The sequence below is a fragment of the Lethenteron reissneri genome, chromosome 39, assembly GCF_015708825.2.
Source record: "Lethenteron reissneri isolate LAM-NWPU_2019-01 chromosome 39, ASM1570882v1, whole genome shotgun sequence".
NCBI classification, from domain to species: domain Eukaryota; kingdom Metazoa; phylum Chordata; class Hyperoartia; order Petromyzontiformes; family Petromyzontidae; genus Lethenteron; species Lethenteron reissneri.
Genome location: NC_083817.1, coordinates 639,447 through 656,664, shown reverse-complemented (window position 1 = coordinate 656,664; position 17,218 = coordinate 639,447). Strand labels below are relative to the sequence as shown.

Here is a 17,218-nt window from a genome sequence, read left to right as displayed (position 1 = left end):
ACCACCATCAGCACCAGCAGCACCACCACCAGCAGCACCACCACCAGCACCACCACCACCACCACCAGCACCACCAGCACCACCACCAGCACCACCACCAACAACACGACCACCACCAGCACCACCACCACCACCAGCACCACCACCACCAGCAGCACCACCACCAACAACACCACCACCACCAGCACCACCAGCACCACCAGCACCACCACCACCATCACCAGCGGCAGCAGTCCGTGAAGGCGTGCGGGCTTCGTGCCGTGCACGGGCTTGGAGAGAAGTCGTGGCAGTTCCGCCCCCTAGCGTCCGGGCTGACAGTGGTCACGGTGACAATGCGTGTGCTCAGTTGTTTGTGCAGTCGACTCAGATCGACTCATCCTCATGTGAGGACCTGGTGCGGTGCCTAAAAACATCGCCACGAGGGAGACAAAGGCGGCTGAGCGTGGTACCGGCCACCCACCGCCTTCATAGGTGCTCGCTAACAGCACTTGCCCCAACAGTCTGTTACGGCTACACGGGGATCTTTGTCTTGTATGTGCAGTATGTTGACCTTCTTTCGCACCGTACGTAGCCAACCGTGCTGATCAGTTGCGTGAAACGTCTCGAGTGCAGCCCGCCCCTGCTCGCCGCCGATGCGAGCAGGCGATGGGTGGGGGGGGAGTCGTCCTCTGGACTTGCCGCCTGACAAACCTCAGGCAGCCACGCCGCTCGCACAGACGCGCCGCCGCGGCCATCTTGCTCAGGGCAACAACGCCGCGGGTCAGCCGTGGTGACGTCATCAGAATGCGCGCCGCAGGGACGAGGCCACGCGCGCTCTGGCCCCCGAGTAAGATGGCGGCGGTGACTTCACGGCGTCGAGCGGGGGGGGGGGGGGTGGCGGTGGCGGCGGCCACGTGGTCGCGGCTCCTCCCTTCTCCCCCCTCGGTCACTGGGGCGGCTGCGATGGAGGTGGCGGTGGCGGCCGCGGATGGCGGAGACGCAGGGCTCCCGAGCCCCGCGCCCGGGTGCTGCGCGTTCTTCGTGGAGAGGAAGCGACGCTACTGCAAGATGAGCGTGGCCGCGGGCAGGGCGTTGTGCGGGGAGCACGCCGCCTGCTCGGGCACGAGCGCGCCGGTGAGTGAGGCCTAGTCAAGGCCGACCCTCCACGTGGCTCGCACGTGGCCCGCGGTATCGGGAGGGTGGCTGAGCGAGGTGCCTGAAGAGGAACACCAGACAGATGCATGCCGCAGTTACACGGAGAGGCAGAAGGACGTACGCAGGGAAAGACGATGCAACTTTAATGAAAGTGAAGTGAAAGTTGGCAAGACACGTCATGGCTAGAAGGGAGGGGGGGGATGACCGACGGTCAAGAATATCGACGGGAGCGCCCACCAAGGAGTGAGTGGAGCGGGTCCGAAAGGAAGTGCGGCGAGGAGAAGGAGCGATACAAGGAGCGAATTAGCTCGATGGATTGTTACACGGCACGAGTGAGGCCGAGCGCTTGGGGAGGCCTTCATCCAGCAATGGATTGAACGTGGCTGATGAAAAGCTATAACGTCACATTCATGCTGTGGTCCAACTTCTTCCCGCACCTTGTGTTCAGTTTTGCCGGTGCCCTAAGTAAATTACACCGAGTTTCCACGGTGATGTGTGTAATTATCCAGTCTAAATCACGGGACGTGTGTATTGCAGGTGGCTAATGAGAGGAGACGAATCGTCTGTCCACTTGATTCAAAGCAGTAAGTATCATACTTTGCACATTGCATACGCTGCACATACAGATCTGACACGCATTTTTAATATGAAACTATAATTAGCGATGCTATAACTGTATGATGATCACAAGGGATATGTGTTTGAGCGAACTCCCCACTTCACCTAAACAATGGCGAAAGCTTCCCTCAAACGATCAATAAATCAAACTTTACTTGCTCTTATTGGCACAATTGACGTCAACGAGAGTATTAAAGTTAACGCTCTCGCTATGGCCAAGTTGCTTCACCCCCCCACCCAGCTCTGTCCAGCCAGCAGGAGAAATGGGTTCACCGCGTGTGATGTAAAGTGTTGGTACCTCAGGACTGCACCGTTCCGGTGTGCATGGCATTAGTGATACATCATTAGCAATGTCAATGAAAGTCTTGTTTAACTCTCGCTGCCTCTATCCCACGGGCCCCCCTCAGCCGAGACCAGCCAGACCCCCCCCTTGTTTCACCGTCTCCACGACCCCTGCCCAGATGAAGCAGCAGCATCTTAAAGTCAAGGTCCCGTTGTGTTTGTTCTTGTTAACATATAATGTATATTTTCCCCTTCCAAAATTGGAAAATCTTTCAGTACAGTTTATGAAGATGTTTTGGGAAAACACCTGAAGAAATGTAACGCAAGGGAAAAACCAAAACCGGTGAGTCTAAGAGCTCTTGTGTGCATTCTGCGTATGACATAATTCTCTTTTACAGGCGCAGATGTGAATTAGCGCAGACTTTCACAGTTGGCTGTATTACATCATTGACAGTTTTTCTACCTTTCTAGTTTGAGTCATTTTATTCCTGGTAATTTGTCCCGACCATGTGATTGTTTTAGATTGAGCTGATCTTGAAGTTGCTGCTATAGGAGCATGTGTGTGTGTCGCTTGGTGCATCCCAATTGCCCCGCTCTCGATGCAACTCAGAAAATGTATAATCAAATTTATAAAATGTATGATCATGCTTCGGTTGAAATAATATATTTGCCGCAACTTTCACATTTAACCTATTTTGGGGTTGGGCCACGTAGTATAATTCTTTAGGCCAACTTTATCGTCAAAATGACAAGTATTTTGGCACAACTGCCATATTATGTATATCATCTGCACTAAAAATGTGGGAAATTGAACAGAGGAGCAGATAAATGGAAGGTCCACGTATTGATTTGGGAACACATAATAGGAGGCACATCAAATGGGTTTCACTGTCAGATGTAGTGTCCAATGCGTTTAATAACGTCTTAATGGACATTAAGGGTTATGCACTTAAGGAAGCAGAATAATAAATATCGGGATGCTGATAAGTATTTCATGAGATGGGATTAAGTGTTCAGTGTGACAGTTGAAGGGTCATGACCATGCGAGTGGATGGGTGTTCACATTAATGTGCGGAGGCCGTTACGACTCATTCAAGATGAGGGCGTCAAAAAGATGAGACAAGATGGGAAATTGCATGAACGTGGCTGGGAGGTGAATAATCCGTAAGCTTGGTTCATGAAGTAAATAAATAAATAAAACTACAGGCAAAGGAAACGAATTATAATCTACAAAAGAGAGCTGGTTAACCATAATTGTTTTGTAATAGAGCATAGGTTTAGAATAAAAGTATCACAGGGAGACGTGTGGTAATTTAACTTCTATTCAGCAGTTTATTTCACTTAAAGGTTAAGTAATTTGTTTTCTTGCAGGCTTACTACGTGCGAGATATCAACTGTGGAGAAAACGATGAACTGCCTTCAAAAGAACAGGTAAGTTGTTGGAATTCATTAATTATTGTTGACTCCTTGATGAACGCTATTAAATATATTCCCCAGTTATATAATTAACTTGTTATTGGCGTCATGACATAAGACATATACGTCAAATCGGAGCTCTTGGGGAGAGCCGTGCACCACCCTGTGAGAAAATGTCCATACAATATTTCACAGAGCTACTCTTGAAGTCACTTTATTGAGATGCACCTCTTGTATGCCCCGCAAAGATCCGTATCTTCGATTACCATGTACGGTGCAAAGAAAGTTCAACATACATATCAATCAGTCCTAAATGTTTTATTTAGAGAGCTGAAATAAGCTAAATTAAATTATAAAATCTCATGTATTATATTATTTTTGTGTAGTTATTGATAACCAGGCTGAGACCATCATCTCACTAGGCTGGAGAACCTGGCCTTGCCATGTGCGGATATCCAGATTTAATTCAATCCGCACCTCCGATTTAGCACGGTTGGCTACGTACCGTGTGAAAGAAGTTGAGCACACACGTGCATACGTATTGGCGTGCTGGCTCGGTGCTCGGACCCTGGAGCCACTGTAAATATAGCAACGACCAAAAATAAATCAAAACAAGCACTAATTGTGTTGTCTGGCCATCTGTCCATTGGCTCAGTGATGGGATAAAATAAGATTACGTGGGTATGACTTCTCAACGTGTTGTCAAGTTGAAGGCTCAAGTGTATAGATTAATGACAGCAAGTGACACTGGTGGCCATGGATTTAGTCTTGAAAATAATTGTATGAATCTCTATTGGATTAAACGCCACTCGTGTTCGACACACAACTAACGAGCTGTGGGGTTGGTGGGGTCAAGTTTGACCTTCTCAGGGCTTTTAACTTGTAATATGTTTTTACCATTTTGGTTTTTACTTTTCCACATTGAAGTTATTTTTTATAATATGTTATAAAGTAAATAAACACTTTTAGACTCTTTTTTTTTTTTATTCAGCCTTGTATATTGAAGCAGAGTACCACTGAGTACGTGGTATGTAAGGACGTGTTGCTGCTGTGTTGTGGTGCAGGTCGCGTTATCCTCGCTGTCAGCAGAAGAAATGTCAGCGCTAATAAGCAAAGTACAAGGTGTATTTCAAGGTAAGCATCACTTTCTTTGTAAGTTAAGTCTGATGGACTGGATCCGAGCCGAGGTGTGATGATTCGCACGCTACACTTGCAATCCTTGGTCGCCGTACATATGAACCACTACAAGCATTTCCTTAATCCCCCCTGCCTCTGTTCACCCAGTGGTGCAAATAATTACACCGCAGTAGGTTGTGTGTGGTGGAGTAAAATGTGGGTACTCCTACCAACTTCAAGACATCCTTTAGTAGATGTCCTGCCGGCAGTGGGAAGTAATTTCAGGGCTGCACCTTTGCCCTTTTAAACTGGATGTGACCAATTTCAAACAAGGTGTTCATTATCCTTATATCTGTGAAAGCCCCCTGAGATGTCCTACCACTTGCTGCAATGGAACCGTGGGGTCCATTTTCTCACAGGGTCGCAGTGACATGCCCACGTTAGATCAGGGAGGACCACTACAGCACGTTCACCGTGATGTAATCACTTCATTTTTTTATTTCTAGATTTGATATTTTTTTTATCTCATCAAAATGTTCTGGAATCTGCACGGTCTGTGGGTAACCGAGATAATTCTCCTCCACTTACCTCCACGACAACAAGATTAATACAATAAGCCCCATGGTAAATACATGCATACAAAGTTAAATAGAAGTCATCCAGTTACATGTCAAATTTATTAAAAGTCAAAAAGTCAGATTTCCTGCTCAATTGAGCATTAAGACGTTGATGATCTGTTGTTTACAGCCTTGACCCAGCGGTGGAAATTCCACATTACTATGGTGGGGAATAATTTTACCCATAGGCTCACCACTTAACTTTCCAAAAAACTGTAAATAATTTTATCTAAAACATATTTTAGATTTTAAATAAAAACTTCACTTCCCATCAATCTTAACTCATAATAAAAGCTTTAGTGTATGGTAATATAACATGTTTAATTAAATCGAAATGGCCTAAAATTATGTAAACAAGCAGCTACATAAATGAATAAAATATACCCCATAGGCTTCCTTGCTTAACAATAATGTTGACAAAAGTGGAATTGACAAAAGTGCTGTGGCAGCCTACCGGGTGTTTGACCAGAATGTGCCACAGACTCTGAATCCATGAAACGTGGCGACAGCCGTCGCGAGAGTGGATGTGGGTAACGCAGGGGACGCGTCTCTCTCTGGCAGGCGCAGAGGCGGCGCTGGAGCTTCGTGTCCTGTCCCACCCAGCCCTGCAGCAGGAGCTGACAGATCCCAGCAATGGAAAGTCAGCCCTCAAACATCTCCAGCAGCAGGTGAGGAGAGCGTTGCTACCACCATCTCTTGTGTCGTACGACATCGTCATGACATAGGACGAGTATTGCGCAACGGACGATGGATGTGCAGGGCGGCGTGGCGACGCATCCACCTCTCCTCGGTCCTGCGCCCAACTGTGGGGCCACCGTTGCAAAGTTATTTTAGCGTTCCCTGCGATTCATTCTCATTGGACGTTATAATGGCTGCTGTCAGAAAGTAAGAGATTGTGAATGTTGTGGCCATTAATATTTATGCCTTTTTCCCCTCCAACTTTGGGAAAATATACTGTAGTCTCATGTCGCTGTAATTAACTTTGGAGAACGCGTGTCCCCTTGTCTTACATTCTCATGCGTATTTTAGAGATGTCATCTTCACCATTGAGGAAAGTGAGCGTGCTTGGGAATCGCTATCAGGAATTATTGTAATGGATGAGACTTTAAACAGAATGGCAGCCAATGGAGAGAACTCAGCAGAGAGGATGAGCACTGCGTAGATGAGCCAGCGAGATCTGGTGTGCGTGTCGCACCGAGACGAGTTGTGGCACTGCGGGACCTTGAGGGATAGCAATGGTGTGGCTGGTCTTTGTCCATCAGCCAGGAGACAATGGCTGCTGATGTTGATGATGACCTCCGAATCCTACCTGCAGCGTGGGACAATTATCCCTTCAATTGTGTCTTATATTGGCTCGATGAGCCTGAACTCCCCCATCAGAGCCTGATAGGAAGTAGGGAATTGCGATTGAGCAATGTCATTGATATTCACGATGCAATCTGCGCACGATCACGCTCGGGGAAATCGGCACTGTCAGGCACTTCAACCCCTAGACCTCTGATGGAGGCGCATGCAAAAGCACATCTCATTATTTCTTGTGCCAAGCGTAATGTTTCATATTTGAGCCTCGGGACACGAATAGTTTTCTTAAAATAAAGTAAAAAAATAAAATGGTAGCAATGGTTGTTAGTTCTGGAAATAAGTGCGTAGCTTTATTTGCGAGCACAGTGGTGTGTCTTTAGATGTGTACTCTTGTTGCGTTGGAGAGAATAGTGTCATCTTCTTGGTTCTTTCGGTAAAGTCACGTAGAAGGGAAGTAATAAAATAATAAAAATAAAACACAATAAAATAATTCTCACGACGTTTCGGCTACAACGCAAGCAGCCGTCTTCAGGTGAAGAATGAGACACTACCAAGCTAGGAGCTTATATATAAGCTGGGTTGGAGCTCCTAGCTTGGCAGTGTCTCATTCTTCACCTGAAGACGGCTGCTTGCGTTGTAGCCGAAACGTCGTGAGAATTATTTTATTATGTTTTTTTTTTATTATTTTATTACTTCCCTTCTACATGACTTTACCGAAAGAACCAAGAAGATGAATCCCTGCAGTCACGAAAGCTTTAAATCGAAAGAATAAAGTAAATTTACCTGCAGCTGAGTATCGCCTCGTTTCTCTGGAGGAAACTAAACCCCGCCTGGCAGAGACCAGCTCCAGAAGATGACACTTGAAGGAATCGGTACTGGAATCTTTATTTAGACTGCAGGAGGAATCCGATGAGCTATGGGTGGGTCAGCAAGTTACATGTTTTTCTTTAAGTGGAGTAAAATATGAAAGGGTCATTCTTTTTTGTTTTAATAGTCGTCTGAAAACTTAGTACACACGCCTCGGTATGTATTGTGCCACAACTCTGCTATAGGATGCTGATGACGTTCAAAACGGGCAAACACACCTCTAAGTTCATATACAAAATACGTTTGAGTTTTGTGTTTGTGCGTGTTTATTTTCCGTGGCGTAGTGTACGGAGCTGTAAACATAGCGGCAAACCCATTGCACTGCGACGATATCAACAGCCTGAGTTTGAAACCCGCCTACGGCGAACATCGGTGGTGATTCTCAGTACTTGCACAGGGCCCCTCCCCGAGGTCGACTCGGCTTCCACGAGTGCCTGATGGGATCATCAGCACCGGGGTGACCGTAGCCAGATGTGGTTTTGACCCCTCGTGCTCCCTGTCAGCCTTCACAGGTGCTGCTTGCTAACAGCATCCACTCCCAACGGCCTGTGTGGGCTCCACGTGGGATCTCTCTGTCTCCTGTCTGTGTGTTATTCCTCACTAGGCATCCATAGTGGGCCACCTGTCGAGCCTGGGCCTGCTGGGAGCCGACCGCTGCTACGTGGAGTTTGGCGCCGGGCGGGGGAAGCTGTCCCACTGGGTGCGGCGCGCCCTGCCGAGCGCCACGCGCGGCATCTCCTTCCTGCTCGTGGAGAGGTGCAGCACGCGCTTCAAGGTGCGGCGCCGATGCAAGCAACGTCAAAAATAAACATTTAGCACAGTTTAATTTGTTTGGTTTTAAAGCGTGGGAAACCACAGACAAGCGTTAAGGCAGCCAGAACCGGCGCCAACTATTTCCAAAACGCTGTGGCCCTTTCATTGGATGTTTGGCCAATTCCTTAATGAGTGTTGATACATGCGGGAAGAAACCAGAGTGCCAAGTCGCTGATCGCACCGAGGAATCAGGAGTCCTTTTTACAACATCTGTGGTGACGAGTAGCGCAAGAGCGCGAATCGACACGGGTGCCGCGTCCAAGGCGTCGGCGTGCCCCTGGGTTTCACCGGTGAGACTGCCATCCCCACGATCCAGACATGGACCACACAGTGGCAACTACTGCCCGCTCAGGTCGTGCGTGTTTTTGGTCATTGAAAGAAGTCTGACATTTTTCTCCCATGCGCTGGGAGCTGCTTCAGCTCAAACAACAAATGTGAGATTATGCAACAGTGAAGACAATCTTAGCAGACGTGCACTTGCCAATACGCGATCACACGGCCATTTGGATACTGAGCGCTGCCCAGGAGATGGTGGTGAAGCAATGAGTGCAGTCCACAGGTGATTCGGTGTGTTGGATCTGTCTGGAGAGATTTTTTATGGCTGGACCAAACTTAATCAGCCCGGCCCCTCGTTCAATGGATGTGGCTTGGGGTCATAGGTCACAGCCAGAGCAAACGTCCCATTTTAAAGCAGCCCGCCCTGCCGTGGGTGACGCTGCGTCGGAGTGGGACCACAGCCCGAGAGTTCGAGAGACATCTCCGACATGGTGTCCGACGTTTCGCTGCATGTGCAAACCTGAGAGCTTTTTGGCAAAATCGTGAAAACAGTCGGTTACTCTTTATTCCTATAAATGTTTCCCCATTTAAAAGAGACAAACGAAATTGATTAACTAATTTCATTGTTTGGTTTGTCTGTACTTATTTTATTCAAGTCACTGAAACACGTACAACGGCTGCTTTGCAGGTGGACGGGAAGCATCAGGAAGGGGACGTGGATTTCCGTCGCCTGCTGATAGACATTCAGCACCTCCACCTTGGTAATAGAGCCAGTCTCTTCAGGTGACCGAAAGGATTGCTTTCAGATGGACTACATTTAGGCCACACACGGACATATACAGTACATCGTCACACATCCAACTCGCTGGGGACTGAGGTGTCAGCGGACATGTGAAAACGTCTCCTCTATGAACGTCTCTCGAGTGATCGTTATACGACGTACAAATACTGCTCTGTGGGCGATTAATTGGTCAGGGAGATACGTGGTGGTTGGATATGCGACGTACTGTTTTATATGTTTGAGTCTGCATGGAGCGATGCATTGATTAATGGGTTAAAATATATTCTTACTCTCAAGATACACCTATCAGGTTGTGTGTTTAAGAATCCGTTAATTTACATTTGTGTGTTGTCTCCAATTGTTTCAAATGCCTACAGTTACTACAGCTGCTATAATTAATACAGAAAAAAATATATTCAGTAGTTTGTTGAATTGTGATCACAAATGATCACAAATGATCACAATACATTGAAGTTGAGAAAGTTAATGGTTACCAGCCTAAGTAGTTCTACTTGTTATGTCAGCACCTTCACTTGTGAGCATTTTTTTTCTAACTGGGCAAAGAAAAATATGGTAAGGGCCTCCACTAGAGGGAGCTCTAGCGAGCCCCTCTATGGAATGGGTGGGATTACCCACACTGTATCCCACCACACGCTGACCGTGAACTTGATGTGCGCAGGGAAGGTGCCACAGCTCCAGGATAAGGGGACGTCCGTGGTGGCCATCGGGAAGCATCTGTGTGGAGCGGCAACAGGTGGGTGTGCGCGAGTGACCCGAGAGTGCCGCTTGTCTCCAGCGGGGCACTGCAGTCCGCACTGCGGCACACCCCGTCGGTAACACGGCCGGGATTTGTGCCGTGCTTGTAGAGCAAGGCCAACACCAAGGTGTCATGTCTCACAGACAAGCGCAGTCTTCCATGAGGAGGGGGCGAGGTTGCCACGTGGTTATCCAATTAATTAATTTGTGGATAATTGGCAAACCTGGACCTTGACCCCAGCACACACGCCCTACTCTTTTTAGAATAATGCCAGGGGGACTATAATGCCTACTGTGAAGCAGATGGCATATATTAATGGTTCATGCACCCGCAGTATTAATCAGGGCTGCCCCTGGGCCCTGAACCTGTGCAATGGATGCGTTGTCGCATCCATTCTGCACATTGATTGCCTCCGAGCCTGTGTTTACCTCTCGCTGCACTTCCCCAACGTGTTAAGTCCAGACCCGTGGCTCAGGGGTATAGAAATTGCGGCCATAAGCTATGGTCCTGAGTAATTGTGAGCATGGGAATTATTTTCTCAGCAATTTTCAGTTCTCTATTCAGAGTACTACACCTGTGACCAATTTATCTGGAATGCTCCAAATCTCATCGGTGCTCGCAAGCTAAGCAGGGCTTGGACAGGCGATCACCCTGCCTAGAACACCTCTTCTGCGTGGCTATGTGGTGGTCAGCAGAGGGTAGTACAGCAAGAGCCACATTTGTATTGCACTTCTATACCCCACATCTACGCTGCCCGCCATAACAACCAGCATCGACCACCGCAGCGAAGTCCGGTCAAACAACCCCCATGACCCCATCCCTGCGATGCCTTCATGCGTCTGGCCAACATCCTCCATGACTTGTTTGACTCGCAGATGTTCTCGGTCTCAATGTCACAGCCTCCTTTGAGAAGATTTGTGCCGATTTCTCGTGTTTACGTTCACTTGGTTCAAATGACTGCCGTTGGCACATCCGAGATTTTGAATATGTACTCCGATTATAATCTTTGTTTCTCCAGCCCAATTGAAAATATTTCTCGCTGAAACGTGACGGGTTTGTCGCGTTTTCATGCTGTCATTAAAATAAATGCCGAATGGCGCCTGCGCTTCATCTTCAGGGGACACTTAATGCTTCTTAATGCATTTATTAATGTAATAACTGCAGACGAAAGTAAATATGTCAAAGCATGACACAAATGTGTTCGCTACACTGTAATGGGTGAAAGTGATAAATCGGGTTTATTTCCGATTCGCGTGATGCTTGAGCATGCACAATGCCCATGGCTCTCACTCCTGCGGTTCTAATTAGCCGGTGTCTCGCTTATACCTCCCAGTATATTGAGCCGACACGGCGGCTAATACCACGCTACGTGATTCACATTATTCACAGGGATCTGTACGTTTTCACATCGAGCGAATGCAATTTGTAACCCTAATGTACTTATGTAGGAACAGTATGCGTTCAGATGCAAGTCGGGTGTCGTCGCTCTCTCTATGCCTATTTCAGTAAAGCGATTACATCCAACCCAGCATGCACTCGCCACCCCGCTGCCAGTCAGCTACTGGGCGGTGGGCCAGGAGATGGCGGTGAACCAATAAGTACAGTCCACAGGTGAATCGGTCCATTGGATCTGTCTGTGGAGCGACTTATTTTGGCTGGACCAAACTTAATCAGCCCGGCTCCTCGTTCAATGGGGGCGACTCGGGGTCACAGGTCACAGCCAGAGCAAACGTCCCATTTTAAAGCAGCCCGCCCTGCCGTGGGCGACGCTGCGTCGGAGTGGGACCACAGCCCGAGCGCTCGAGAGATCTCTCCGACGAGTTGTAGTGCGCGTTATACGCCGTGATGTCCGATGTTTCGCTGCACGTCCTCTGCGAGCTTCAGAAAATGAAGAAACTCAGCACGGCGATGGTCACACCGCAAATGATACGGCACATTTCTTAATTGACCAACGCAGAGCAATCATGCAATCATCTTCCCCCCCATGTCCACCGTGTCGCCGACTGCGTGCCCCAGACCTGGCCCTGCGCTGCCTTGTGGAGACGCTACCGCGGCACGGCACCCGGAGTGCAGCGCCAGGGCTCTCCTCCGCGCCAGGGCTCTCCTCCGCTCCAGGGCTCTCCTCCGCGCCAGGGCTCTCCTCCGCGCCAGGGCTCTCCTCCGCTCCAGGGCTCTCCTCCGCGCCAGGGCTCTCCTCCGCGCCAGGGCTGTTCTCCGCGCCAAGGCTCTCCTCCGCGCCAGGGCTCTCCTCCGCGCCAGGGCTCTCCTCCGCGCCAGGGCTCTCCTCCGCGCCAGGGCTCTCCGCGTGTGGGGAGGAGGCGGCCCCCTGCGAGACCGATGTGGGCCCCCCCGCACTGGGCATCGCCATCGCGCTGTGCTGCCACCACCGCTGCAGCTGGCCGGCCTACGTCGGGAAGAAGTATTTTTGCTCTCAGGTGATGACTGGACGCTTTGAGGTGGTCCGAATGGATCCCGAGTTTGCTTGTGATGAACAAATGCTGCTGAAATTGTACATTTCCGTAAGGCCACGAGGCTGATGGTATGTGTAAAAAACACTTTTTTTTACGTGGACAGATGTACATCAAGGAGGTGTTAGTGTCTGCTTATTTATTTTCTTACCGATGGGTTTTGTATTTACAAGAATACCACGTGAAGGGAATGGAGAATGTTTTGCCTTTTCTGCAGTGCTGTTTTAATCACAAATGTAACCTGATCTTTCACCCATTATACTACGTGTCTCATGCTGATGTTAATATTTACAGGTACTTTAGAATGGCCTTTTAGTTGGCAATTCCTGCAGTAGTTCAACACAATTTGGCCTGTGACAAAATGACCCCGAAAGCACCAGATTTCTTCAGTTCTCGGAAGCTACGCACGGTTGTGAATGGCTTGGGTTGGAGACCACCAGTGCAGTTACAGGGGTGGCATTCTAAAACGTGTCGTAGATCCCTGCATAATTAGAACTGGCGAAAAGGAAAGTGGCCACCTGATCGACCCTGTTTTATGATCCCGCACCTCCAGTTAGCACGGTGGGCTATGTACGGTGTGAAAGAAGTTCAAAAGGCATACGTCCCACTGTAGAAAATAGGAGCCTTCCTGTACGGTATCCATGAGGTGTTGGTGAACCAATGAGTTAGGCCCACAGGTATTTCAGTGAATTGAATCTGTCTGAAGCATATCTATGTTGGCTGGACCAAACTTGATTAGCCCGGCCCCTCGTTACACGTGGGTGGCTCGGGGTCATAGGTCACAGCCAGAGCAAACGTCCCATTTTAAAGCAGCCCGCCCTGCCGTGGGCGACGCTGCGTCGGAGTGGGACAACAGCCTGAGCGCACAAACTCTCTCCCTGCTCATCCCCTGAGCACATGAACGCTCTCTGCTCGTCCCATCTGCCATCCCATGCTGCCTCCTGCCCTTTTCCAGACCTCCTCGCTCCGCACTGCCTCCACCGGGCCTCTCCTGCCACAAGGGCTTGTCCCCTGGGACTGATGAAGGGGGCTGCCCTGGGACTTGGTGCTGCGCTAGTTGTCCCTGGGTTGGAATAAACTCCTTTTCATGAAACTTCAAATAGAAGAAAAATACTTCCTTGGTGAAAGATGGGAAGCAAAGATTATAATAAAAACAAAGTTCGTTTTGAAATTTTAAGAACAGACAGGAAGTAATTTTGTGCAGCAGCCTATGTATGGAATTCCCAGATTAATGTGTTCCAGTGTTGTTTAAGCGGTTAACTGTGAATTGTATTCGCGAGCATTGCGTTGGTGCTTCCACACAGACGTCGGTAATGCTCCAGTGTGTACGTTGCTGTCTTTGAGCAGGGCCTGGGCCCAAAGGAGTTTGACCTCATCCAAAGGATGTCCAGCTGGGCGACCTGTGGCTGGAGGAGACCGACGGACTCGACGGACCAAGTGCCGGACAACGGACGTGGAAATGAAAATGCCACAAGAGAAGGGAGCGCGAGCAGACAAGACGGAGTGGAGTGGCATGCGGAGGAGGAGATGGAGGCCATGGATCATGCTGCACCTTGTCAGGCAGAAGATCAAATCAGGTGATTCTAGGCTCAGGTTTTGCATTATTCAGGCATCTTAATGCCTTGGCAACTCCAATCACCTTGCATCACATCCCAACCATTCCAGTGCCCTACTACAGTCTAGACATGGGGACCCACAGTGGTAGCTGTCTTTATGCGGCACAAGAGGTGAACGACACTGCACTGGCTGCAAATGAACAAAGCCTAACAGTAAGGGGCGGTGTTGCATTGTAGTTTTTTCATTTAAGTTGCGAGTTATTAGCTGGGTGCTGGTGGCTCTGGGTGCCTGTAGTCCAGCTCTGGAGTAAACGAGGGCTTTTCTCTGGGTGCTTCAGTTTCCTCCCATTAATTGGCAGATATAATTCCTTCATATAGGGGATCGCAGAGCTTGGAGGTGGACTTTGGCACGGGCTCACCACGTGGCTTATTGCCCTTCCCGGTCGTCTTCTTCTCGCGCCTCTGAGTTGTACTCCCTTTCTCTTGAGAGCGAATGCAAAACATGTAATGGGATGTGGTGTGGAAGAAAAAAACTATAATATAACGTGTTGGAAGAAGTGGGTGTACCCACACTTTACCCCGCCATCCGTAGCTTGCCAACAGACTTACTGGTGTATAACAAATCCAAATGATATTTTCACCGACTGCACGCCAGGATGAGTTGGAGTTGCACGCAGTTTAAAATTAGATTATTTTCTGTTGCGCTGTGGAAGATACCAGACATACAGACATCCGTCGTAATAATCAGGTTAGAGAGCTCCGATGGGACCACGAGTTTTTCTTTCAAGGGGCACATGGGAAATTACGAGAAATTGGCTGAATTGAAAATGAGATGCGGCTTTTACCGGACCGAAGTGCTGCGCATCATCTCTCGTCGTGGGTTTGGCACCAACATTGGGTGCAGTGAAAATAACAAGTTATGCAAGTCGATGATGAATGTCGGTCAGAGTCATAGCAGAGTGGCTCATGCTCCCCGGCCTCTTGTCGCTCGGCACACGCAATACGTGTGCTGCGTCAGTCACTTTATTGCCTTGCTGGAGGCGTCAGTTTCATAGAAATGATGTGCAAATGTTGATAAGTCGCCGTGTGTTTGTGCCGAGGTTTTGACGGCTGTGCTGTTTGAGGCATGTCCGACGTTTTGCTCCACGCATAGCACAACAGCGACGAGCTGGGTGTGTTAACTCGCCTCTATCCATCCAGCAGTAGACATGGCGTCACCAGCTTCGATCCGCAAGTCGCATGGAGCGGGGTAAAACTTGGGTACGCCCACCTCTCACAAGACGTCTGGTCAACGTAGAAGAGTAGACCAAGTACCCTCCATAGTTCCCCCTCATGTAGGCCCTTCTGACAGCAGTGGCTTGAGCGAGCTATGGCAGGGCCCCACCTTTACCTCCATACTGAAATACATTGGCCAGGCAACTCCTTTCAAGGGAGCGACTGTGTGAGTCGAGACGCACATTTGTGTATGTAAAACTGCGATTGTACCTTACGTAGCCAACCGTGCGAATCGGAGCGTGTGGGGAAGGGGACACCTAAGAGCGTGTGCTGCGTCGCCGTGTGTTTAGCGACGGCCGGAGCCGAGCGGAGCGGGAGCAGCTGGGCCGGCTGTGCAAGCGGCTGCTGGACGAGGGCCGAGTGCGCTACCTGCGCGAGTGGGGCCTCGCAGCCCGGCTGCAGCGCTACGTGGAGGCCGCCACCACCGTGGAAAACGTGCTCCTCACTGCCCGCTCTGCCTCCTGAAGCCACCGGGCCGCGCCGTCTGGAGAGGCTTGCGCCAAGCGTGTGCCGAGCTGATGCTTGGCGTCTAGGGCGCCAAGAGAACGTGTCTTGGGCGGCATCAGTAGGAAGACATCCTCATCTACCATGGAATCGCCACCGTGCCCAGAAGTATGTATATGTACGTATGTTGATTTCAACTGTAGGGAAAACGAAGAAGAGCCTGAGTGTACAGTGCTGTTAGACAATTTTCAAATGTTATGGACACGTGAAGAGAATGGATGTGTTGGCTACCTCGAAAGGTGAATTAAATGGCGATGTAAATAGAAAAGCCTTAAGGAGCCATCCATGAAAAAGATTAATAGAAATGTTCATGAAGGCAGAGGATGGAGGAAGAGCAGAAATGGCTGGGTAAGAGATTGGTTTTCTTCCCAGATCAGTCTCCAGCTGTTGAGCAAACTCGTATGTGACCTTTGATTTTGTTTGTTTATCCTTAGCCTGGCTTTGCTGCCTCTATTATTAGACATGGAGATACGCATGGGAGCCCAACAATAGACTTTTAAATGGATTTATTATGGATGTGATTATATAATGCTCAAAAGCCATCACCCCTCAGCCTGGATGTCCCTTTCTTGGAGTTGGCAACATCTGCATATTTACCCACAGCTGGCAAGGAACATTCACCAAGCATGCTTCCATAAGTATAAAAACTGTTTTATTTAACATTTTCACTTGTGAACGCCGTGTTGTTCATACAGCATACAATGCAAAAGGTATCCTTTACAGTTCTACAGTCAAATGAAACCGGTGTTTTACTGCAAAAGTCACATGGTGTCTACATTTTCACACACTAGCGAGCGGGATATGTTGTGTTAGACCAAACACTCACCATGTTGACACCAGCGTAGCTGATGTTACACTACATTACTACTACTACTTGTGAAAGCAGCGCCTTGTCACCTATAGAAACACATTTGAAGTCGAGGTAAAGTGTCTGCAACTGTGGCCTTGTTCTGGCTCAAACACCAGCATCTGGTGTGGCGTCAAGAAGCCAAGTCTCCTCGTGCAGGAGATTCATGATTCGTCTCGGCCACCATTAGTCGATGTTAATCTAGAAAGTACTTCCTTGGGCTCGGCAGAGCGCAGCCAGGGAATCTTCCACTTGAATTAGTGAATCTGCAATGCGTTGTGCTTCAGTCACAAGTCAACATGTATTGTACATCGTGACTGCAGGAATTCATATTCTTTGGGTCTTTTGGTAAAGTCGTGTACATAGGTTGAAAGAAAATAACAAAACTACGACTTTTTTCTCCTGATAACGGTCGCTTGTGTTGTGATCGAAATGTAATTTGTTATTCAGTCAACCTATCTGTGACTTTCCCGAAAGATCAAAATAATGTTTTGTACATTTTTACATTGTGGTGAATGTAATGACCAGTGTTTGCTGCAGGGTTTGTACAAACCCATCACATACAACATGGAATAAAACAAATTGCTAC

At 48.8% G+C, this 17,218-nt stretch overlaps 1 protein-coding gene across 3 annotated transcripts; it reads left to right on the top strand.

Annotated features, from left to right (window-relative positions):
- Window positions 1–903: 903 nt before the first annotated feature.
- TRMT13 (tRNA methyltransferase 13 homolog) lies at window positions 904–17,179 on the top strand. Of its 3 annotated transcripts, none has more exons than XM_061567426.1 (12): window positions 904–1,113; window positions 1,672–1,718; window positions 2,311–2,377; window positions 3,406–3,465; window positions 4,515–4,584; window positions 5,745–5,851; window positions 7,957–8,127; window positions 9,130–9,224; window positions 9,907–9,976; window positions 11,996–12,414; window positions 13,795–14,024; window positions 15,569–17,177. In XM_061567426.1, the coding sequence occupies exons 1-12, from the start codon at window positions 943–945 to the stop codon at window positions 15,961–15,963; spliced, it is 1,902 nt and encodes a 633-aa protein (XP_061423410.1). In that variant the 5' UTR covers window positions 904–942; the 3' UTR covers window positions 15,964–17,177. The 3 variants fall into 3 exon arrangements, with proteins under 3 accessions (XP_061423410.1, XP_061423412.1, XP_061423411.1); XM_061567428.1 differs by having other exon boundaries at window positions 9,130–9,202; window positions 9,902–9,976; window positions 15,569–15,883; XM_061567427.1 differs by having other exon boundaries at window positions 948–1,113; window positions 2,316–2,377; window positions 15,569–17,179.
- Window positions 17,180–17,218: the final 39 nt, after the last annotated feature.

What these genes read in the sequence shown, in the direction of transcription:
- TRMT13 (XM_061567426.1), top strand. Translation starts at nt 943, where the DNA reads ATGGAGGTGGCGGTGGCGGCCGCGGATGGCGGAGACGCAGGGCTCCCG. An exon ending in GCTCGGGCACGAGCGCGCCG is followed by an intron (nt 1,114 to 1,671) that starts GTGAGTGAGGCC and finishes TGTGTATTGCAG; the next exon opens with GTGGCTAATGAGAGGAGACG. An exon ending in GGTGCAGCACGCGCTTCAAG is followed by an intron (nt 8,128 to 9,129) that starts GTGCGGCGCCGA and finishes GCTGCTTTGCAG; the next exon opens with GTGGACGGGAAGCATCAGGA.